The sequence below is a fragment of the Diabrotica virgifera genome, chromosome 1, assembly GCF_917563875.1.
Source record: "Diabrotica virgifera virgifera chromosome 1, PGI_DIABVI_V3a".
NCBI classification, from domain to species: domain Eukaryota; kingdom Metazoa; phylum Arthropoda; class Insecta; order Coleoptera; family Chrysomelidae; genus Diabrotica; species Diabrotica virgifera.
Genome location: NC_065443.1, coordinates 78096319 through 78122610, shown reverse-complemented (window position 1 = coordinate 78122610; position 26292 = coordinate 78096319). Strand labels below are relative to the sequence as shown.

The following is a 26292-nucleotide window of genomic DNA, read 5'->3' as shown; positions in this document are numbered from 1 at the left end:
AGCACTGAGAAAAATGGAAAAGCACCAGGTGAAGATGGAGTCGTAATAGAGGCCATTAAAAACGGAGGCCACATTCTTATAGGTAAAATAAAAAATCTCTCCAACTTATGCCTTCATCAAAAGTCGATACCTGAAAAATGGAAAAACGCAGTAGGTAACAATACTTTTACATAAGAAAGGAGATAAGACAGACTTAGAACATTACAGACCCATTAGCCTGCTAAACCACTTATACAAACTCTTTACAAAAGTAGTGACATCAAGAGTAGAAAAGAAGCTAGATTTTTACCAGCAAAAAGAACAAGCTGGATTTCGATCAAGCTTTGGAACAAACGACCATCTGCAGGCAGTAAAGTTACTAATTGAAAAGTCAATAGAATATAATAAGCCTCTTGTCCAAGCATTCGTGGATTTTCATAAAGCCTTTGACACGATAGAGCTGGATAGCATTTTAGAAGCTCTAAATGAATGCCGCATTGACTATCGTTACAGTACACTCATCTATAATATTTATAGAGGCAACAATGAGTGTTAAGTTACATGATAAAACCAAACAAGTAAGCATAGAACGCGTCGTAAGACAAGGCGACACATTCTCGCCAAAACTATTCATAACTGTTCTGGAATATGCCTTTAAGATGCTCAACTGGGACAATAAAGGGATCACAATACAGTGAGAAAAGTTAAATCATCTTCGTTTTGCAGATAACATAGTCTTTATAACTGATGACCTAGGAGAAGTAAAGGAAATGCTAAATGAGTTAGATGCTATCTGCTGGAAAATAGGTCTGAAAATGAACTTTTCTAAAACTAAATATAATATGACTAATCTGATTCGTAGCGGACAGCTGATTATACGTGAACAAGAAGTAGAACTAGTGGAAAAGTACATTTACTTGGGTCATGAAATTAGAATTGGCAGAGATAACCAAACATGCGAAATGAAAAGAAGATTAACTCTTGCTTGGGCAGCCTACGGAGCTCTGAGAGACATATTTAGGAGCAGTATACCGATCGGTTTAAAAAGACAAGTGTTTGATCAATGTGTGCTGCCGTTATGACATATGGAGCAGAGACACTGACTCTAACCAAGGCAACAGCGTCGAAAATGCGTGTTGCTCAAAGGCGTATGGAAAGATCCATGCTGGGTGTAACCCTACGGGATAAAATAGGAAATAAAGATCTCAGACAAAGAACCGGTATCGCAGATGTTGTAGAACGTATCACCAGGCTCAAATGGAACTGCGCAGGACACGTCGCCAGGCTGAAAGATTCAAGTTGGACACGAAAGTTGATGGAATGGAGACCAAGAGAAGATAAACGCAGTAGAGGAAGGCCGCCTACACAGTATCGGAAGGACGATGGGCAGAGATATCAGGCGGATTAGTAAAAACTGGCAACAATCAGCACAAACCGTGAAGTGTGGAAACAATTGGGGGAGACCTATGTCCAGCAGTGGACGTGAATTAGTTGGATGATGACAGTAGATATGAAATATACGTCAATTTGACAATTTCAATTGACAATATGTAATATGAATTATTTAAGAAAGTTGCAAGATTTCTCCGCTATTCGCGCACGATCGTTTCTCGTATCCCCTCCAAATACTTGCACACGGCGAATAGAGGGTTAGGAGGGACTGCGGGTGTGAAGCGAGAAGTGCCAGACTGACATGGTAGTTGGCACGTAAGCATTGCAATGGAATAACGTATATTATGTGTCGCGAGGCCTACAAATGTCTTCTAAAAAGTGTAAAAATGATGTGGACTCTTCTTGCTATATTTGTGGCGAATTCATTTAAGTAGGAGCCAAAAAATTTTGTTTGACAGCTCTACAAAAATCTTCAAACAGTTCTTCACAAAGGAAATAGATTTCCATCACTTCCTCTGGCTCACTCTCTAATGCTCAAAGAAAATTACAAGAGTGTTAAAATGTAGCTTTAAGTTTTAAATTATGAAGAGTATGGCTGCCCAAAATGGCTGGTTTTCTGGTGCGAATATAAAGCGGATACACTAAATATCCATGTTACCTTTGCTTATGGGATAGTAGAGCCGATGTACTTCACGACCAGCAGCACTCATTTGTCTCATCGGTGCGAGTTTCAAATGTGAAGTCCCATCATGCTTTATTGCCTCCGTTGCACGTAAAATTAAGTCTCATGAAGCAGTTTGTCAATGCCTTTTGTCAAGATTCTAAGCGCCTTTCAATTTTTAAAACAATGGGTGCATTCGGACGACCACAGCGGCTGGATAGCTGAGCCAGCGGTAGCGTTTAAACGACACCGCTGGAAGTCAGCCGCTGAGAGATTTACTAAGCTTTCCCTATCAGCGCTGGATACAACCACTCAGCCGATTTCTGCTGACAGTCAGCCGCTGTGGTCGTCCAAACGCACCCAATGTCTCCGAAACTGACAGATGCTGACAATGGACATCCTAAGTCTTGACGTCACAAAATTGGGATGAGCTTATATTTGACTCCAAACAATTTTGTTTATAATGTTAAACACTCATAAGGAATTTTCAATTTATTGTTTACGTGGTTTGTGTGACAAAATAAGACTTTTCATTTAGGTATTTAGTTAAAGAAACGTGTCAATTAAGAGATTTTTATTCGTTTTTGCCCAGGTGAGTTAATTTAGTGCAATGATTAGAACGTAAACAGTTTTGAGGTTATGTTTATTTTCAACCACTAAGGAATAAAAACCACCTGAGCAAAAACGAATAAAAATCTATTAATTAACACGTTTTTCAAAGAAATACCTAAATGAAGTCTTATTTTGCCACACAAAGCACATAAATGAAAAATTCCTTATGACCATTTAACGTTACAAACAACATTGTTTGGAGTCAATATAAGCTCCTCCCAATTTTGTGACGTCAAACTTAGGCTGTCCATTACAAAGAGCTCATTTCTAATATACTTGACAGCTTCAAAATCATGGGTCATGGGTTGCAGGATGTCTTTTAAAGTACACATATACATGCTTACTTGGATCAATTTAAAGACGACTTGGGTGCATATTCAGAAGAGCAAGGAGAACGCTTTCACCAAGATGTAATGAACTTCGAACAACAGTAGCAAGGAGAATATACATATAATGAGAACATTATGGGTAATTACGTTTCGGGGCTCCTATGAGACAGTCATTGTTTACACAAAAGACATACCAAAACTGTTCATTAAAAAAAAATCTTTTGTATTCTTTTTTGTATTTATGGGTTTTTAATATGCTGTTTTTTATAATTAAAGTTAATAAAAATACTTAATAATTCAAACTTTGTTAACTTTTAAAAATAATTTAGATAAAAAATAGAGTTTTTTCATAAAATTTAAAATTTCATTCTGGTAAGTACAGAAGCAAACTGTATTAGACAAAAATATTTTTTCCTTCTTTAGTTACACATAAGTAATCAAAATCAGAGGTACCTACAGAACTCAGACTCAAAATTCATGCTGACCAGTGTTATTAATGGACACAGTTCAGACCAAAACAAGTTGATAATTATTGACCTACAGTGCTCGCTGTTGATAGTGATGACAGAAGATGAAAATGGATTGATGTTTTCAAAATTTTCACTTGAATCGAATGATAAGAATACAATGAAACCCAGAAATGTCAATTCTCAATTCTTGCTGAACTCAACATTACTCAATGACTAGGCAAGGCTAACCATAAAATAATCATGAAATCGGTTGTCGATATTATTAAAAGCTAAAAGGTACCTAACTAAAAAAGCTGGTAGTATAGGAAAAAGTTAAAAGAAAAGACCTAGAGGAAGATCACGCAAACCCACTTTGTCAATCAAATATCACTAATCTCATTTATATATGTGTATGATTGCATGCAAATGGCTGAAAATATAGATGATGACACATATATGCCACAATGCTCTTACAAGTGAGAATGGCTGTGAAGAAGGATTTATGAGATCCTTTGGTTTTTGATATCTAGTTATTAGAGAATCATACTTAAATTTTCTAAGTACTTACTGAATAATTGGTTAATGAATTACCACTATTTTTAGAAGATTTCTCATTGAAAAATCGAACAAAAAATGTGTTTTGGGAGATGTTTCTTAGTATATTTTCGAGTCTCGTAAAGAAAAGATGATTACACGCAGATAGATCAAACGGACATCGAAATCCATAAGAATTATATCATTATCAGTGGTACTACAGTCCTAATTGAGCCTCAACCATCGCTAGTCTATTTCGCCAGTCGTTTCTGTTTATCAGCAACAATTGCCAGTTTGCTGCCTCGATTTTTATAAAAGATATTATATTCCTACCATTTACTATTTCTTTATAATTCTCGTAGAGTCAGAAATTATATTGACTTCTCCAAACACGATTCTCACAGGAGTCTATTTCGAAGATGGTCCATAGTCCATGTTTCTTAATGGAGTATGGTCTGAACGTGTGGAACAGTATATGTATACCTAGGTCACCCGATAAAACTGGGCAAACGGAATTAAACGGCAGAGACAACTAGAAGAATCAAAATGACTTGGGCAGCAGTAGGAAGACTTAGTGATGTGTTGAAAAACAAAAATATATCAATAAATTTAATTCTACCATTTATGTCCTATAGAATGGAGACGTGACACTTACAGAGTTATCAGCCAGTAGATTAAGAACAACACAGAGAGCCATCGATCGAGCTATATTCAGAGTTTCTCTGAGAGTATATGTACTAATCGAGGACATGCGACTCAGGACAAATTAATGCGGAAGATATAACTGAAAGAATTGCGCAAATAAAATGGAGCTGGGTAGGACATGTGGCATGACTGGACAACCAAAGTTGGACGATAAACTTTGTACATTGGAGATCACGAGACTACAGTCATAGTAGACCATAAAAACGGTGGTGGCTAGACGACATCAACGCAAAAGTGGGGAGAAAATGATAATTATATTACGTTTTGGTATGTTACAGCTATAACTTACCAGAATTATTTCATATGCTACAAAACATTGCTAATTATCGAAGCTCTACAGGGTGTTAGTAAATAAGTATGAAAAACTTTAAGGGATAATTCTACATGAAAAAATAATGGCAGTTTGCTCTATAAACGTATGTCCGCAAATGCTTTGTTTCCGAGATACAGGGTGTTGAAATTTTTATTTCAAACTGCCAATTTTTTTATTGCTCTAAGACCGGTTATTGTGAATTTTTTGGCAAACAAATATCAATTTTTTATTCATCATTGGCGCGCCTACGGGTAATGGTATGAATTTTTTTAAAGGAAAAAAATGGTACGCCACTGAGATATTTCAAATTAAAATTATTTTTGTATTCCACGTTTAATTAATGAAAAATAACCTTTCTGGTATTTTTTTCCTATGGTGTACCGTTTTTATGCGAAAAAATAAAACATCTTCGAACGTATTTTTCATTTATTAATACATTATCAAGAACTCTCCAATATAATATTACCAAAGTAGAACAATAACAAAAAATATTACTAAAAAGATTTTAACTAGGTGCAAAGCTACAACAAATGTTCAAAATTACCTCCTTTAAAGGTGACAGAATAATTTTATATTCACCATTGGCGCCCGTACAGGTAATGGCCTGAATTTTTTAAAGAAAAAAAATAGTACGCCTCTGAGAAACGTCAAATCAAAAATTATTTTTGAATTCCTCGTTCAATTTACGACAAAAAATCATTCTTGTCTTTTTTTCATATGCGGCGCCGTTTTTATACAAAAAAAAATAAAACATCTTAACGCTTACAAATTATTCGAGGTAGATTCCATATGCATAGAAACTTATTTCAAATACTTTGTAAACATTAAGATATTTTATTTTTTGCATAAAAACGGCGCCTCATATGAAAAAAAGACAAAAACGATTTTTTGTCGTAAATTGAACGAGGAATTCAAAAATGATTTTTAATTGGACATATCTCAGTGGCGTACTATTTTTTTCTTTAAAAAATTCGGGTCGTTACCCGTACGCGCGCTAATGGTGAATATAAAATTACTCTGTCACCTTTAAAGGAGGTAATTTTGAACATTTGTTGTAGCCTTGCACATAGTTAAAATCTTTTTAGAAATATTTTCTGTTATGTTCTAGTTTGGCATTATTATATTGATTGGAGAGTTCTTGATAATGTATTACGAAATGAAAAATACGCGAAGATGTTTTATTTTTTTGCATAAAAACGGAGCACCATATGAAAAAAAGACAAGAAAGATTCTTTATCATAAATTAAACGTGGAATACAAAAATAATTTTTAATTTGAAATATCTCAGTGGCATACTATTTTTTTCTTTAAAAAATTCAGATCATTACCCGTAGGCGCGCCAATGATGAATATAAAATTGTTATTTGTTTGCCAAAAAATGCGCAATAACTACCTCTTCAAACCCACCAAATTTAATTTTCATAGTTTAAAAGGTCTTAGAGCAATAAAAAAATTCGCAGTTTGAAAAAAAAATTTCAACACCCCGTATCTTGGAAACAAAGCATTTGCGGACATACGTTTATAGAACAAACTGCCATTATTTTTTCACGTAGAATTACCCCTTAAAGTTTTTCATACTTATTTATTAACACCCTGTATATAGCCGCTGGATTTGAATTTGTAATTTGTTGTGCTGTTAGTGCGAGTATTTTAATATATTCTCTTGATTTTAACTAATAAAACTATCACTATTTTCTCTCCAATATATTTATATTAATTTACTATTTTTAGGCGCCATATTTGCCGTGGATTCTCTTGGCATTTTCGATAATTTTAGGAAACGCGGTGTATGTAGATTTAATGGGTATTGCGGTAGGGCACATATATTATTTTCTGGAAGATGTGTTTCCAAACCAAAGAGGAGGTGTCAAAATATTGAAAACGCCAAGTTTCATGTAAGTATTCTTTTTCTCATGAACATCTTTCAGTGCGTCACAGTTTTTCGATTTCTTTCTAACGCATTAAATTGTATGTGACAGAAAAAGGCACGTCTGTGATTAGAGACATTTATAACATTTATTCTAGTTGTCGATAGATGGCGCTATAATCGAAATTATTTACAAATTATATAATATATCTACGAATATAATCTGTACAATTTATAAAACTATACAAATTAAAGAAAATACCATTTTATAAATGCAAGAAACACATTTGATTTGTTTTTATTCCAAATTGAAAATAAAATGTGACAACTGTCAGATTTAACTAAAATGTCATGATAGAATAAATGTTATATAAATGTGTATTATCACGGACTTACCTTTTTTTCTATCATTTGTGACGCACTGAAAAATGCTCATGAAAAGGACTTTATATAAAAATAATTACATCATTATATAGGTACAGTAGTTTATTTAAATTTGATTTTAAAAAAATAAGATTATATAAATATGATGTTAATTTACAATTTGGTGGATACTGATTAGAAAACTGAGGATGATTGGTTTCATAATGTCGACGTAAATTTGTCTGTCCCACCTTGACTTTACAGTACACGAACATACGGCAATACAATCCTTATGGGAATTTTCAGCGCGGCGATGCCGATTTTCTTCAAAAGAATTTTCAATCGGACATTACCAAGGTCCTAAAAATGTAGGTCCCTTAAAATGTTAAATTAAAACTAACCCGTTACAGTCCAGTAAAACAATATTTTTCATTCTTTGTTTGTGAGTGATTTTCGAAAAGTAATCAGCAATTTTATAATGGATATGCGTCATAACTTTTTTTGGTTAAGAATGTTAGAATATTCAACATTAAAAGTGGATATTGTTCTATGGTTGTTCATTTATGTATTGACAGTATAGACAGTTCTGAAGTAATGTCAAGAAAAATATAAAATACCGGGTGTCCACTTATATTTTCCCCCATTTCAACTGCCTATAACTTCGAAACGGCTCAAGATAGAAATATGCGGTTTTCACTGAAATGTTTTATTTTAGTAAAAGTTTTGTCTGAATGGATGGAATTTTTTATATCACTTTCAAATACGAAATAAAAAATGGCGGATTTTTAAAAAAAACTTTGTTGACTTTTTTGTTAATGGTTATGTTATTTAGGTATGCGATATCCACGTTGCACCCCTCATTTTAAAAATTAATTACTCAGTGATTTGACAACCGATTTTGAAAAACTTTATATCGCTGGATAGGTGAATGACCTTTCTTTCAATTTACAAAAAAATATACTGGGTGTTCCATTAAAAAAAAGTCAACAAAGTTTTTTTCAAAAATCCGCCATTTTTTATTTCGTATTTGAAAGCGATATAAAAAATTCAATCCATTCAGACAAAACTTTTATTAAAATAAAACATTTCAGCGAAAACCGCATATTCCTATCTTGAACCGTTTAGAAGTTATAGACAGTTAAAATGGGGGAAAATATAAGTGGACACCCGGTATATTGTCAGTCAAGTTTAAGTAAAGTTTTATATTGTGCTACCAGGTCCTACAGTTGAGAATAAATAAAGTATAATTGTTGATGGTCAGTTCACCTAAATTAAATTATAACAAAGAATATTAAATAAGCTTAAAAGTATTACTGATAACATTGTATTGAGTAACTCATTGCTTATTTGGAAAATTTGGATCCTAATTGCAGTTTATTGTTATTCTTAATGACTGATTTCCCAGATGAAATTAATGTCATTTTAATGTGTTTACACCCTACGACAGTGGCAGTGAAAGTGAGGAAGACGAGATTATAGAAAGAAGTTAAAATATAATATAGTTTAAATGTATTTTCATTATTTCTGTAGGTACATACGTATTTATTAAGGTTTAACATATTTATGGGCTTAAATGCATTATTATATAAAGGTTTTATACAAAATTATTTTTATTTTGTTCACATAAAGGTATTTTTCGAAAAACAAAATGTTTTAGAACCCCTGACAGCCACAAAATGTCAATAATATGAATTCCTAAGTTATTAATAGTTATTCTATAGAAAAAAGTATGTTTGCTTAAAACCTGTTTCTGATAAAATTTGGCATCACTGTTGGTCATAAGAACCTGTACTGTAATGTCAAGGTGGGACGCACATAATAGCTTTATAATTTTTGACAGTAGAATTACAAATACCTACATGTTTTTCCATTATTGTCATTAAAACAGAAATTCTCCTAATTCTCCTAAAAAGAAACACATATACCTACCTTGATACGAACGTCAATGAAAATTGGGACCATTCTCTAGAAATCAAATATGTAGGATAGAGAAAGCAAGATCTGCCTTTCAAAAAATGGCTAAGATATTCAAATGTCATGATTTTTCAATATCCATAAAAATCAGATACTACAATGTTATATCTTTCCTATACTGTTGTATGGAGTTAAGTTGCGGGCTCTCACAGACGTCACCTGCAAGAAATGTGACTTTATCGTCGAATCTTGAAGATATCTTATACCGATCACGTTACCGGGTGTTTTGTTGAGAATGAAAACAGAAAAAAGCTATTAACCACAATAAAAACAGCCAAAATCGAATACCTCGGTCACATCATGAGGAACAGCTAGATATGTACTGCTACAACTAATCTTGCAGGGAAAAGTAGAAGGAAAATGAGAACCAGGAAGGCGAAGGATTTTCTGGCTGAAAAATCTACGTATGTAGTTCAACACAACAACCACAAATCTTTTCAGAGCAGCAGTGTGCAAAGTACAGATTGCCATGATGGTTCAACATCTGAAATGGATAGGCACTACAAGAAGAAGAAGATTCCTTCTAAGATAAGCTATGGAAAAAACATGGGATGGGATTGATACTGACCATTTGTTTGTGGATTGTAGATGTGCCTATGACAGTGTCAACAGAAACGCACTATACAAAGCCATCATCATCATCATCATCACGTATCGCTACAACCCTGGGTGGGTCCTGGCTGACTGTACAACTTTCTTCCAATTTGTTCGGTCTTCCATCAGCCTAGGGTCAAATGGAATGTTCATTTTTCGGAGATCTGCTTGGATTTTATCTCTCCATCGCACTTCTTTTGCCTGTAGGAATCTCCTCCCATACCAGTCTTACAAGTCTCTCGTTATGAAGTCTGTGCACGTAGCCTGCCCAGCTTAGTCGCTGTGATTTAATTTCTTGGACAATATCGGTGTCATTGTAGAGTGCTTTTAATTCGATGTTGGTTCTGATCTTATACTGGTTTGTGTTAATGTCGTGGTGAGGTCCGAAAATGTTTCTAAATATTTTTCGTTCAAAACATCTGAGCTTCTCTTCGTTTGATTTGGTCATGGTCCACGTTTCGCATCCATATGTTAGAACAGGTCTGACGATGGATTTATAGATTTTGATCTTGGAACTTCTTGTAAGATTTTTTGATTTTATAAGCTTATCCAGAGCGATTTGCCGACTGTATTCTGTCTTTTATTTCTTCAGTAACATCGTTGTCAGCTGTGATTACGGCCTCCAGATACTTAAAACGTTGTACTCTTTCGAAATTGAGGGTGTTTATCGTCACATTTTGTCCTATCCTGTCTCTTCGTGTCGTTCTATTTAAACACATATATTTCGTCTTCTCTTCATTAATCCTCAGCCCTACTTCGCTTGTTGCTCCTTCCACCTTGTTGAAAATGGCTTTTGTGGATAGGATGGAGTCTCCAACGAGATCAATGTCATCTGCGTATGGGAGCGGGACCCTTAATGACACAATCTGGAAGAAAAAACACCTAAGACAAGACACAAAAGCAAGAATCTATAAAGCAGCAATTAAGCCTATATTGACATACACGGCGGAGACAAGACCTGACACATCTAAAACGAGACGACTACTATACTAAATTTACAATCAAGATGCAGCAGAAATAAACAAACCAAGACACGTTAAATGCTACTAGGAGCACCCCCGAATCATAATTTACAATGTATAAACATTGGAAATCATGATTGGGGATTTACAATGTATATACATTGTAAACAGGGTTACAAAAAAACATGTTTTTTTATTTTATACAAAACAAACGTTTTTTTTTCGTTTTAAACGGTTTTTTTGTTGTTTTTATATTACATGTTTTAAACAAATAAAACGTAGAAAAAAACATTGTTTAAATCATATTTTCTTAAAATGAGAAGGATCTTTTTAAGGAATTAGGCAGCACAGATACATATAATAACTTATGGCTGTTCGGCCCATATATTGAACTTACTTGCCCATGATATAGAAGTGCCAGGAATAAAGAGTAGTAAAAAATTGCAAATATTTCAGAAATGTACATGAAAAATACATTTTGCTAGCACAAAATGCCGAGAAGCTGGTGATTCTGCTCTTGTATTGCACCAGGATGTTCATTGGAATACTTTATCGGAATGCTTAGAAAGTTAGTTGGAAAACTGGCCAATATTATTTCACGTTTGCTCAAACAATAGAATAAGTATTGATAAAAATGTAATAAAGCTTGTAAATGATACAAATTTAAAGACAAATGCCTAAGACTAGGTATTTATAAAAATAAAGTATATAGCAGGGACAAAGTCCAAATACTTGCACTAAAGGAGAGGCTACAGAGATATGAGTAGAACTTCTGGAAGCATTCGAGACTGAACATGCAAATGGCGAATTTTTGGTAAATGTTACGAATAAAGTGAAGGAGCTTATGGAAATGGCATTGATCCCGGTTCATTTTTTGTCAAAGGACCCCGCAGAAACCTTATGGGAAATGGTTCTCTGTCAAATGCTCTGAAACTTTGGGTTCTGGTAGTCCTTGATGTGTAGAATAAAAGTCTCAATGGGCGCGTAGCTCCAAAAAATCATGGTTTCAAGATACAAGCCTCTGAAGTTATAGGTACAGTGAGGACGTGTAAGGTGGAATAAATTCATTTTCTCGAGAACGGGTGACTCTGGAGATAAATTACGAATCAGATCGATTTTTATTTTTAAATTATAATTTTTTGGCATATATATCATACTAGTGACGTCATCCATCTGGGCGTGATGACGCAATCGATGATTTTTTTTAAATAAGAATAGGGGTTGTGTGATAGCTCATTTGAAAGGTTATTCAACTCTCTGTTCATTAATATAAACTGTTACATAATTATTTATACAGGGTGCCCAAAAATTTTGTTTTAATTAAATTAATTGAGTCAAAAAGAAGAATGTATATATGTAATTTATTTAACTCGAAATACATTTTACTGTTGTCCGCAAACAGGAAAAAATGTTTATTTAATAAATAAATATTGTTTTTCGCTTAAATTCAATATTAAAGCTGCCACCCACCTGCCTCTTAGCAGTTTGAGCATTTAATTTAAGCGAAAAGCAATGTTTATTTTTCAAATTAACATTTTTTTTTCTGTTTTCTGACAGCAGTAAAATGTATTTCGAATTAAATAAATTATATACATTCTTCTTTTTGTCTCAACTAATATTATTCAAAAAAATTTTTGGGCACCCTGTATAAATAATTATGATAATATTTATATCAGTGAATAGAGAATTGAATAACCTTTCAAATGATCTGTCACACGACCCCTGTTTTTATTTAAAAAAATCATAGATTGCGTGATCACGCCCAGATGAATGACGTCACTAGTATGATATATATGCTAAAAAATTATAATTTAAAAATGAAAATCGACCTGATTCGTAATTTGTCTCCAGAGTCGCCCATTCTCGAGAAAATGAATTTATTCCAACTCAAACGTCTTCACTGTACCTATAATTTCAGAGGCTTATATCTTGAAACCATCATTTTTTGGAGCTACGCGCCCATTGAGTCTTTTATTCTACACGTCAAGGACTACCAGAACCCAAAGTTTCAGAGCATTTGACAGAGAGCCATTTCCCATAAGGTTTCTGCGGGGTCCTTTGTTTGCTCATCGCTTTAGTGGAAATAGATTTAGTCAAGCGCAAATAAAAACTGGCACGGAATATGTAGAAACTTATTATCCAGAAACATTGCCAATTATTATTAATTACCGGCCAAAATGTGTACCCTTTAAACCATATATGTTTTCTAAACATCTAATGGAGAATGTAAGACCATTGGCATGGTGGCGTTCTTTGGCCATCCAAAAAAAATCTTCTCATCATACGCTTTAATCAATTCCAAACTATGTAATCGGCTAGGCAACGTCAAAGCAACTAAGTTGATTTCAATTTCTAAAGAGCTTAATTCTATAAGTGATCACGTGACGGGTCAGATTGATGACTTAGATTACAAGATTACTATGAGACTGAAACAGTTTGAGAAATTTATTAACTCTTGTATGCAAAATGTTTTGAAGTTCTCCAATTTTTGTTGTGTTCCCACAAGTGTGTATTAATAAATAAATAATATATTTGTTAAAAATTCATTATAATAATATGTATTTGAGATTTTTTTCATATTTATGTATTATATTCACAAAGAAGATGAAAAAAAAAACGCTTGTTTAATTTAAGTGTTTTAAACATGTTTTAAACTTTTTAAACAAAATCTGTTTTAAACCTAAGCAAATGTTTAAAACAGTTGATTAAAACAAAATGTTTAAAACAAAACAACCCTGATTGTAAATTATGATTCGGGAGTGCTCCTAGTAGCAATTAACGTGTCTTGGTTTGTTTATTTCTACTGCATCTTGATTGTAAAATTAGTATAGAAACAACAGAGATGAAAATACTTTGACGAATATCAAGCATAGGGAGAGAAGCGAAAACAAGAACAGCATGCAATGTAGAAGACATAAATGGATGGGTGACAAAACGAAAACAGGACTCGAACGAACACATTAGTAGAATGTCAGAGGATAGGATAGTACGAATAGCAGGAGATAAGCCACCAAATGGACGAAGAAGTATTGGCAGACCAAGAAAAAGATGGTGCGATAATTTAAACAATTTAGGAGGCTAATATTGAAGAAGAAACAGGCTTTAAAGCTTACATACAAGAAGGAAGAAGAACTGTAATCAAGCCCGTCCTCATCTACGCGTCAGAAACGTGGACGATGACAAAAAGTGATGGAGAACTATAATTTTGAGCTTTACCGCCTTTATAGTGAGCCTAGTCTTCTTTGTGTGCCGTGCTTGTTTTCAAGCGTTGGCTATCGTCGTATTCACAAGCTGATGAAATGTTTCTCCGTCGGTAGCTATATGAAATAATTCCTCGACCGTTCGACCTAGTATTGGTAGATCTATCAACATAAACAGGCTGCGGTGGCTAGGCCACTTAGAGAGAATAAATAACATGGAGACGTCGAAATACATTTATAACCAAAGACCGGATGGAGTGAGAAGAGCACTATTCAAGGACCAGGTGGAAGACGACTTACGAGTAATAAGAGTACAACATTTAAAAACCAAGGCGAAGGATAGGAAGGAATGGAAGCTGATTCTGGAACAGGCCAAGACCCACCATTGGTTGTAGAGCCAATGGTGATGATGACTAATGAATATAGAATTAGAATTAAACTAAATGTTAATTGAACTTTACACAAATTGAGTTGCCTTTTACGAAAATATCAACGTAAATCCTTTAAAACATGCAATCTATATTTTAAACAGAACACCCCTAATAGGGGAGTGCAATTAGAACGAAAACATGCATTGTTTCGGAAAATTTCAAACAAGCTTATATTTTTCTAAAACTTTTTTTATTAGTTTATATACATGTTAAAGTAAAAAGTTCTACTGGCAGATTTGGCCGCTAATTGTTTATTAATTGTTTAAACAATAACAATTGTGTTGTATAATTAATTTTAAAAATATCGTTGAATTCATCATTTTACTTTGATCAAATATGTTTCTATTTTGTTTTTGATTATGCTGAATCCGAATATGGCATTGCAATTTGAAAATTATTATACAGAAGCTCTTATATAGTATGTCTGCGTAGCTAGGAACCACGTGGGAAACTTTTTTATTATCAATTGTACGAAAAAAAGGTGTTCTTCATAAAATGCTCTGAATAGTCAAAAATCTAAAACTCAACGATCATATATGAAATTTTATTAATTTTATACGAGTTATGTCAAAAATATGAATTTCGTTCAAGAGTAAAGTACCTTTATATTCCAGAATATCAAAAAATGCTATTATGAAAAGTTGTTTAGAATAGGGAACTTGCATAAATTTTTAAATTCGAAAAAAATGTTATAAATCACAACAGAACATAATTTAAAACATGTATCAAAGATAAAAAAAAGTTTTGTTTGTCTTTCGTTTGGCCCCTAAAGACGATTAAAAATTCAAATTAAAACAGGTGGTCCAAAACGCATAGTGACGTCATATAGTTGTGCATGTACATTCTGCACCAACAAAGTAAACAAAATTGTATATAATTTTAAATTAGACACTATAAACGTCAGTAGAAAATACAGTTATGTAACGTCACAAGCGTTTTTGATCGTTTGAACTATTTTACATTGGCTAAGGGTTCTTCTAAACCAAGGCCAGAAAACAGAAAAAAATATATAGATTTTAAATTATCTTCTAAGTTATTATGAGGTTTTACCGCGTGAAAGTTTGGAAATATTATTTTTAAAGGAAACTGAATAATATTACGTAATAAAAAAATGTGTAAGTTCCCTTATAGGTTTGGCATTCGTTTTGACACTGACACTAAGTTTTATAAATATATTTAATAATTTCTATTTCTGATATATTTGAGTGTTTTTAAGATATATTTTTTAAAATGACCGAAGAGGGTTTTTGTAAAGGGCAGTCTGATAACTTACCTATAGTTGATATGTGTATGGTGGCTACATATTTTCAAAAGAGTGAAAATTTTTCCGTCGGAGAAGTTCGGGGAGTTAAAGCAGATAAGTAAGTACATATATTATGTATATTATACTCCCATTATACCTACTAATTTTATACTGTGATTTTATTCTGATTATTATTCTCATAAGTATTTAACGATAAGACTTAGTAGGTACACACTTCCTATTAAGTATAGTGATCAAAAAATGTCATTACAATATAAATATTTTCCCATATTTCGCGACGATGCTGTGGCCAAATACCCAAGTAGGTCGAGGCCAATAAACTAAAGAAGAAGAAGAAGAATATACTTACATATAACCCTCCCACATCACTGATATAACCATATAAAAAACTAATGTAAAACTATGTGAAGTCACGGGCCGTCTGAACTACTTTAAAATAAAGAAGACTTTAAATTTGTATTTCTAAGTTATTATGAGTTTTTGAAGCGGGAAATTTTGGAAATCTCATTTTTATACAAAACTGAACATTATTATGTAATAAAAAAAAATGTGCAAGTTCCCCATTAAAAACTATGTTTTAATATACAATTACATCATTCTAATCGAAAATTTTTTTTAAATTTTTTCTCAAATTACGAATACCCATCATCATTTTATTACAATTATGATAACTATTTTATTATCAATTTTACGAAAAAAAGTTCATAAAATGCTCTACCTGGTCTAAAATCTAAGATACAACCATCAGATACCAAACTTTTTCAATTTTATAGGAAGTATGTAAAAAATATGAATTTTTCTTAGGAGTTACGTGTCTTTATTATTCACAATATTTTAATTAGAAGGATGTAATTGAACACTAAAACATATTTTTTAATTCCAAACAACTTTTCTTAATAAAAATTTTCGATATTGTGAAATAAAAAAGGTACTTTACTCTTGAGTGAAATTCATATTTTTTGACATACCTCGTATAAAATTAATAAAATTTGATATTTAATGGTTGCATCTTAGATTATATACGATACAGAGTATTTTATAAAGAATAACTTTTTTTTCGTAAAACTGATAACAAAATAGTTATCAATAGGTTCTAAGTTACGCAGACATACTGTATAAGAGCTAATGAAAAATTTTTTTGTTGAACATTTATTATTGTTGAAGCTTATTATTAAATGTAATTTAGGTAAGTTTTACAGAAAAAAGTTTTGATCACTTTGTATAAACTTTTTTTTAGCTGGTAATTTTCGATATTAAGTGTATGTTAAAGACTATATCCTAAGCTTTAAAAAAGCACTTATAAAACTGTAATAAATCTGTTCAAACTTGAGTAATACCGTCTTAAATTGGTGGTAATTCTGTAAAACTACGAAGTTTTCAAAAATTACATTTTTTGAGACGTATCATTTGAATTAAATTTTTGAGATTTTTTTTTTGAATAAAGCATCATTTAGTAGGAGATTTTAAAGGTAAGTTGTGCAAAATTGAGAGTTTTATAAGAAAAATTGTATTAGTTACACATTTTTAAATCATTTTTAAATAAAATTCATGGAAGTCTCATTTTCCGCCCACACCGTATTTATGCTCAAACATATTATTTCTTTTTATTATAACCATAAGATAGCTTAATTATTCTTCTTTCATGTCCAGTTTGTAAAATTTCATTTGATCCATTAGTTAAAGAATTACATTATAATAACTCAACCGTGCACTTCGCCGTATGCTAGTTTACAGTGCGCCAATGTTTGTGAGAAGGGTGACTTTAGCGTTGTAAATAAAAAATTATAGAAGCCACAGATTTAATTTTAGAAATTTATATAAGGTTTTTTTTTGTAGAATTTTCTGTATTTTTCAATGGTCAAGTCAGTTTTTTTCTAAAATTTATATTTTCAGAGTTATTTAAAAAAACATCCAATTTCGTAGTTCATTTGTTTAATAAAAAATGAAGCACCCACTTCTCGAGTAGAACTTTTTGATATGTTGTTTATTATTATTGTTTGATTTTTTCCGAAGTGAAAATCTATATGCACTCCCCTATAATAAATAACAATAAACCAAAAGCAAAAAACGTCAATGAACAATGTATGAAAGGTTCAAAGTAATTTTAGGTTAAATTATTTTTGTAGGCGAATACTATTCGATGCTCTTCCTGAAGATGCAGACTACCAAAGATTGCCAGAGGAAAACCCCGGCGGATTTCAGTGGGGAAATCAAAACGATGTTCAAAACCAAGAAGACGCTGATAACAACGCAGAAAATCGATAGAAATAACTGACGATCGACCTCAGATATTGTAACTTGCTTTAAATAACGTTTTTAGTTGTAGACTAAGACTAGACAATTTATGTATATGCAAAACAATTATCGTTATTTGTTTAACTAATTTATTTAAAATACTTACAAGTTTTAGATATGTAGCAGATATTGCTTAACCTTTGATATTCATATTGCCATCGGGTTCGTCTTACAAACTAAATTTAATGTGGGACATTTTGAGACTGCATTAATGTTCAAGATATTGGGACCTACGTTGATGTCTACTATTGTGATATTTAGTAGAAAGTCAGCTCAATATTAGTACATCAATAAGCTATACCGTATGCAAAATTCCTCACCCGAAACGAATCAGAAATGCCAACGTCGTCGATAAATAGTTGAATTTTTTATTTATTATTTTCGGTACTTTTGGATTTTGTTTTTAAGTTATTGCTTATGCAGATTTTTCTTATCTTCCGTTTTGTGAGCTTATGTTCCATTTCCTTGTTTATTTTACATAAACTTTCTATTATCGTCAGGAGAAAAGCATATATCGATAGTTGTTCTACATTTATTATATTACGATAGTTGATCACTTAAATCGCAACTAACACATAATTCTATGATATAGTTGTTCCATTTTATCTTTGCCCATGCAGCACGTTTCATTTTCAAACAAATTAAGTCAAAACATAAAGTGAAACGTATGTCGATGTGTATATTCGCTATGTGCAAGTACTTGGAGGGGATACGAGAAACGATCGTGCGCGAATAGTGGAGAAATTTTGCAACTTTCTTAAGGGCACCCAAAGTCCCATTTAACGACAATGTTAACATTGTCACATAGCTCTGTAACCAAAGCACTTAGAGACCTAATTTTTTTTTATTTTGAAACTACATGTATTTTTTAGTACCGCGTAGATTTTTGTAAAGTTAGTGTGAAAGAAACATTTACTTAAAATTTTTTTAAAATACTCTTACAAAAAAAACCCCAAAAAGTTTAGATTTTATTTTTTATTTTACTTGTTTTTGTACATTTTTCAATAAAAATTTACGCGGGACTTGATATTATGTATCTACAACTACTGTAAAAATTTGGACCTTCTACCATCTAAGGATCCAGAGATATTTGACATCAAAAGTTAAAAACCTAGTATTCGGGAAATCGCAGAAACATAAAACACTCTAATAGAATATAAAGCTACCGGTACACGGTAAGTTGAGTGCAGACGTTCAGAAAACAAATAATTTTGTATCCATGGTTATTTTATACTATAAATAATTTTCAATCATAACCCAAAAAAGTTAAAAAATTCAATTTTCGGACTTTGGCTGATCTTATATAATTCATGTTGTCAATTGAAATTGTCAAATTGACGTGTATTTCATACCTACTGTCATTGAAGAAGAAACATTATATGTTGCTCCACAATATTGATATGATATGCAATTATTATATAAAAGTAAATTTAATTAATTGTATTTTGCTTGTAGTACTGCATTTTAATAATTTATTTTATTTACTACACACAATTGCTTACCTTTAATATCATAACCTCAATCTTACTTTCTCTTCTTATAATTTTTTTTGGCCAATATAATTAAAGGTGCTAAAAATGTTGCTGAGCTATGAAACCAGGTGTCGCTTTTCCGAACTTGCACGGTCCCAATACATTGTGTATACTGTATACTATACACATCGACGTACATTTCACTTTGTGTTTTGATTTAATTTGTTTGAAAATGAACCATGACGCATGGGCAAAGATAAAATGGAACAACTTTATTAAACAATTGAAAATAAATAATGCGCAATAATAAATAGTGGCAAACATTTTGGAAACTTAAATTCTTTAATTTTGGAAACTAAGTCAAAGCAAAATCGACCGACCTGCTCATGGTGGCGGTTTTTTGAAATTTTGTAAGGACGCTTTGTGTATGTTTAAATGAGACATTTAAAAAAATGCACTTAATCTGATATAAATTCTTCACTTTCCCACAGTTTGATTATGTATACATAACCTCACTATCGCAGTTTATGTCAATAAATCTTTATTAACGAAAAAGAAAATATTTTTGTTGCACTATAAATTACACTATAAATTAATAACTAATGATTTCTAACAATTGTATTCGGTTATTATCACTACAAAATAAAATATTCAAGTTTAACAAAATAATCCCATAAGACTCGATGTTAAAACGTCCTTACAAAATCTGACAGCGTGTCACGTGACTGTAAATAGAGGGAAGACGCACGGGGCGAATACAGTATTGCCAGTGATGTGTTGCCATTCACAAATCTCAAATTTTCGGCGTTTCGTTTGCATCTGTTCTGTTTCCATATTTTATTGAATAATTATGTAAATATATACAGTGATGAGCACGCTAATAACTGGCAAAATAGCAGAAAAGATGGAAAACGTATTAAGTTGTGAGATAAAAAGAAATGAAACTGGTCGAGCCGGGAAATTTAGTGATATTAACATATAAATTTACATTATATTGTTTGTTTCTCACCTTTACACGTATCAGAGGAGTATGTCAACTAGAACTGTCACTGTGACAGTGGTAGTTGCCAAACTCGTGCGATACATCTAAAGGTGGGACACAATCAATATAATGTAAATTTATAGGTTTTTTTTTGCATAGACTTGGGTGTCAATTAGCCAGTCACAACTTTTTGTTTTCTATTCATACGTAAAGAAGGCAACGAGGTCCTTAGAGTTCCATAGCAAACTCTTCCACAGCTCTCTACTCAGTTCAAAAGCTGCAGGTGGCAGCTATGGACTATCCAAGTTGCTCACCACATTTTTCCATTATACATCTTCTTCTTCTTTTTCCATATGTACATAATATATCAAATTATCAGGATTAATAAATTTAGAGGTTATTTTAGTTTCACAGATAAATTTCATTAAACAATCATATATATTTTTGCTGTTCAGAGACAATAGATAGGATATATTGAAAGGTGGAAAAACATTACATTTTATTAAATCTTCGATTAAATTATAGCTGTGTGGAATGTATTTTGTGCACTCAAAGAAAGTGTGATTCAAATCACCTACCTTCTGACATTCAGTACAAAGATTTGAATCAAAAACTTTAATTCTTGCTAGATGTAGAGGGAAACATGCATGTCCAAACTTCATTCTGATTAATGTTGTTATATATCTTCGAGGTACTATATAATTTTTAAACCAATATATATTGGGAACAGAAGGTTGAATCAGTGAATACTGAGATTTGGATTGTTTACAAAGATCTCGCCATGATTGACTCCACTGATTTTTAACTCGATGCTTAATAGTGTTAACTAAATCAGATATGCAACACTTACGATTATTTGAAGTACATACCATACTCAATAGCTTTTTCAGCCAAAATATCAACATATTCATTATATTTATTATATATCAATTTATAGGTTAATATCGCTAAATTTCCCAGCTCGACTAGTTTCATTTCTTTTTATCTCACAACTTGTTACGTTTTCCATCTTTTGTGCTATTTTGCCGGTTATTAGCGCGCTCATCACAGTGTAGAATGAGAAATACATAAAATATTAAGCAAAATTATAAAACAATAAGATACAAACGTAATTGTGTTGATAAACTATATAAGTCACGATAATGAGACGAGTGTTGCTGGAAAAACAATATTTTTGTAAATTTTCCAGAATTTTGGCCTAGTGTAGGTATATATACGAAAGATGGAATGTAACTAAATATATGAGAGACTGCCCCCAATTAAAAATGTCACTGCAATATTTTTATACCGATCATATAGCATGAGTAATTAGTGCATTTTATTGTTAGTGGAGTTTTCCTGGAAAACACAGTTGATCTTAAAACAACATAACTCATAATCTCGCAGATCAAGAATATTTAAATATTTTTTTTCTAAATGAAATATTTAGCTAACAGTATTGTGCAGAAATTTCTGGAAGTAGGGGTTAACAGTAATTTCAAAATTCTTGAAAACATTCGTGTAGAAAACTTTCGACACAGCTAAAGTGTCCCACTTGGAATACCAAACTGTATAACCATTAGAGGGAAGTTCTTTGACAGGAGAGAACATTTTTGCAACACTGATTCTTTCTGATTTTTCTGATGTTTCTCACCGATTGGTAGGTTTAGAGGGTAGATTTAATAAGCTTAACGTTAAAAAAAGTTACGGCTGTTCCTGATTCAGTTGCTCAAGTCTTTGTCAACTCAGACTGACTTAAACGTAAGTCAGTGAGTTTAGAGCATTTCCATTTTTTAGAATCTTTCTAGCAAGCTGTACATACAACTTTACGAAACATATCATTTCCTTTGTTTTGATCTGCCTTTTCATATTCTTAGTCAGTGGTTAAAATTTTGACTTCTGATATTTTGCATATCTTCAATAGATTCAAAATCAACACACTCTGAAGATTCGGAATCAACTGAATATGATGAGTCCTGTTTCCAATCCTATGAGTACCTCCATTTTGACACTACTGGTACATCGTATATTGTAATGATTAGAAAAATCAGCTAAGAGTCGTTTAAGAGTCGTTTATATTGCATGTTAAACAAAATGAACATTCGAACGAATCTAAACCAAGCGACAAAGAATATTGAAAACACTCTTATTAGCTTTTAAATAAAATTTCACATTTTTGGATCCTCTATGGCAGATCAAAACGTTAAAAATATTCAATCATCATCACTTCAAGCTTTCTGCTACATTCTGTTGTCCCTTGCTTGAAACAGCAGATGTAACAATCCTATGTTACACCGTCTATCCATCTTAGCTTTGGTCTGTACCGTCTTCGTATTCACACTGGTTGCGCTGTTAAAGAAAGTGGCTATATAAGAATCTCATGCTAGAATTTAATCTCTCTTTAAGTTTGAACGTTGCTGATGTGGCCATTGTAAGACGTCGACGTATTTGTCCATTGTTTGTAATAACGGAGACCAAGTAATTGAAACCCGGCCTTGGTCCTTTCTTCCCTTCTTTCACTTTGGCCTTCTGTGCATTAATTTTTAGTTCACATTTATGATGACTAATGGTATCTAGTTTGTTTATAAAACTTTATCTGTTGATGATGTTAGTATTAAATTCTAGTACTAAGATTGCTGATTTTTGGACTTCCACCCGTTGTTCCTCCTTCATCCATTGAGTATGCCTGCTTTTAATTGCTTTTGTAGGTGTATTAGATGGTCGGGGGTACCGAAGTCTGGGGAAGTGTACGACTAAAATTGATGTCATGTGAAATCTGACAACGACTGCAAATGGTTATATTTTGTTTACACTTGCAAAAATAAAAAACGTACATATAATTTTGTATATGTGAAATTACCGATCCCCTCTTTCTCTTTTTGAAGTAAACACGTAAGGATTATATGCACGTGAATTCATTCCATCGTTTTTGAATTTTTCCGAGGTATCCATTGTTTAGTTGAATATTATTCAGGTCTTGCAATAATTAAAAGTTATGCACAGTTAGTTAAAAAATTGCATATTCTGCATCTGATAAATTAATATAATTAAATATTTGCTTTTTTTCTAGAGAATTTATTAGTTCCAAATTATATTTTTATTTACGGCATATAATTCTGAAGTCAAAATAAATTTTTAAAATATTATTATCTCCAAGTTGAATGGCTCTTAAAAGACTATTCTCAATTTGAAAATGCATGATAGCACAGTTTGTATGACAGAAGATTACAACGATCTTTATATAGAACTTACCAAAGCAAAAAAAATATACAACGGATAACTTCTTGCCTTTGTTATGTACCCCTGTACATGACATAAACATAAACCTATATATGTAAATAATCTGAGCACCCTGATAAACTTCGAATACATAAATTGCAAAGGAGCTGTCATAAAAACTGCTATCAATAATTTTCAAACGGAGTATGATGTATATTCGCACAACAAAATTCCAATTTAAGGTTAAAAAGACTTACACTACGGGCTTACACTACGATCACACTGAGAACCGAATGGATGCTTTTGCATTAGCAGTGTTAATAATTCAGTAAAAATAATACTAAGAATATTTTGGAATTTAAATCACTATTAGTATTAGTCCAAGAGGCAGCGCTGAAAAATCTCTTTGAATTTACTAAACCTAGATTTTTCACAGTTGATTACTGTGATTGTGTAGAGAAACATGCTGCGGTCGGTAAAGAGAAACATAGAACAGGGGTTACTGAGAGAGTATTAAAGTTGCTTTCCTACGAAGGTAATTAAATCCATTTACTAAGGCTGAAAATCAGTACACACATTCTAATTTAAATATAAATAAAAGTTATTATAGTCGGTCAGCTGTATGACGGGACAAAGCCGGTCGGTCGGCCCCAGTGAATGTACAGGGTTATTCACTATATTTTGACCTCCGTTGTAAACTGCTTTATTTACAGAATTAGAAAAAAATGTAAAATACAAAAGTTATTCGATTTTTAAATTATGATTTTTTGACATATATATCGTACTAGTGACGTCAACCATTTGGGCGTGATGACGTAATCGACCATTTTTTTTAAATGGGAATAGGGGTCGAGTGCTAGCTCATTTGAAAGATTATCCAGTTCCCTATTCAGTAATATAAACATTAACATGATTAATTATACAGGGTGTCCAAAAAAAATTGTTTTAATTAAATTAATTGTTTAATTAATAATTCTTAAAAATTTTTTTGGACACCCTGTATAAATAATGATCTTAATCTTTATAATACTATAAAGTATAGAGAATTAAATAATCTTTCAAATGAGCTAGCACACGACCCCTATTCTCATTTAAAAAAATAGTCGATTACGTCATCACGCCCAGATGGATGACGTCACTAGTACGATATATGTCAAAAAATCATAATTAAAAAATCGAATAACTTTTGTATTTTATTCTAATGCTGTAAATAAAGCAGTTTACAAGGGGGTCAAAATATAGTGAATAACCCTGTACATTCATTGTGGCCGACTCACCGGCTCTGTCCCGTCATACGGCTGACCGACTATAATAACTTTTATTTATATTCAATTTAGAATGTGTGTACTGATTTTCAGCCTTAGTAAATGGATTTAATTACCTTCGTAGGAAAGCAACTTTGATACCCTCTCAGTAACCCCTGTTCTACGTTTCGCTTGACCGACCGCAGTATGTTTCTCTACACAATCACAGTAATCAACTGTGAAAAATTTAGCTTTAGTAAATTCAAAGAGATTTTTCAGCGCTGCCTCTCCGTCTATATGTACTTACAAACGTTATAAAACTAATACATGCGTTTATGTCGATTGAAATGTGTTTATTCATATCCGGTGTTTTGTTTTGATACAATGATTTCCGGGCTTGTCATTCGCGTTTTGGCATTACCTCTTCTTGAAATTTTGTCTGCAACAGCATCAATGATAATGCGATAACGTTCGGAGTTGTCTACCTCAGGACACTCACTCAGTAGCCGTTCTACGTCCGTATGAATTGAGTGACCGTCTTTTATGTAGTCCTCAACCGTTAACTGAGAATTAGAAGAGTATCCAAGAAGAAGTAATCCTAGACCATGGTCTAAACCTCCGGAAACCAATGTAACATTTGACTAAAATTTTGGCTACGTTTAGAGACGTTTGAAAGCCAACCTTTGCATAGGAAGATGCAATCTTAGTCTGATCATTTGTTTTGTTTGGGATTTTATTTTGTGAATATGCTGCATAAATAATTATAATATTGATATTTTTATAAGATATACTGTATCTGTGGGTCAGATATGTCAGTTACGTAATATTAAATAAGCCAGATGGCACTTTTACCTACAAAATGTATAGTGTCAAAAGTTCTATTTCCTTATCTTGTGATATAAGAGTAACGAGACAGTAGGTTTTTGTTAATATTTTTCCTTATTTATGGGTGTAATTATAATAAAATTTTTGAATAAATCCTGTGTACTTATTTACTACTAATAATAGTCCTATATGGCACATATATAGTGCACTGCATAATATGGCTAGGTAGTCCGGTCTGGGCCTACATTAGGGGAGATTGAGACAAAGTGGACGACACTTCCCTCCAGAAAAGTAATAACCCCCAGCGTACATTAGAGAAGATGAATACAGAATATAATTTATACACTAAGCACCAAAATTAACGCATCACCTTAAAAATGGGACATTTTTGATGTCTTGTATTTCCTAAACCTGTTGTCCGATTTTAGTGATTTTTTTAATATGTTATAGCTTTATTCTTCAAGAATATCGATGTAATAATATTGTTGCTAAACAGATAAGTGTCATTGTATACCGGGTGTAACAATGATAGTGTGTTTTTTCCTCAAAGTTTGGAACACCCTGTGGAATATTTTGGCGTATATAAAATATTGAAATTAAAACTCAACTGTAGCCTTATGCTTTCTTAACATTATGCTTTTTGATTA

The 26292-nt window shown here is 32.3% G+C and overlaps 1 protein-coding gene across 1 annotated transcript in view; it reads left to right on the top strand.

Moving 5' to 3' along the window:
• LOC114349402 (derlin-2) overlaps positions 1-25798 on the top strand; it is a 33919-nt gene extending 8121 nt beyond the window's left edge. The window contains exons 4-5 of the mRNA XM_028299764.2: positions 6706-6869; positions 17756-25798. Coding sequence (XP_028155565.1) covers positions 6706-6869; positions 17756-17894 — 303 coding nt within the window. The 3' untranslated portion in view covers positions 17895-25798. The remainder of the gene's footprint in view (positions 1-6705; positions 6870-17755) is intronic.
• The last annotated feature ends 494 nt before the right edge of the window (positions 25799-26292 follow it).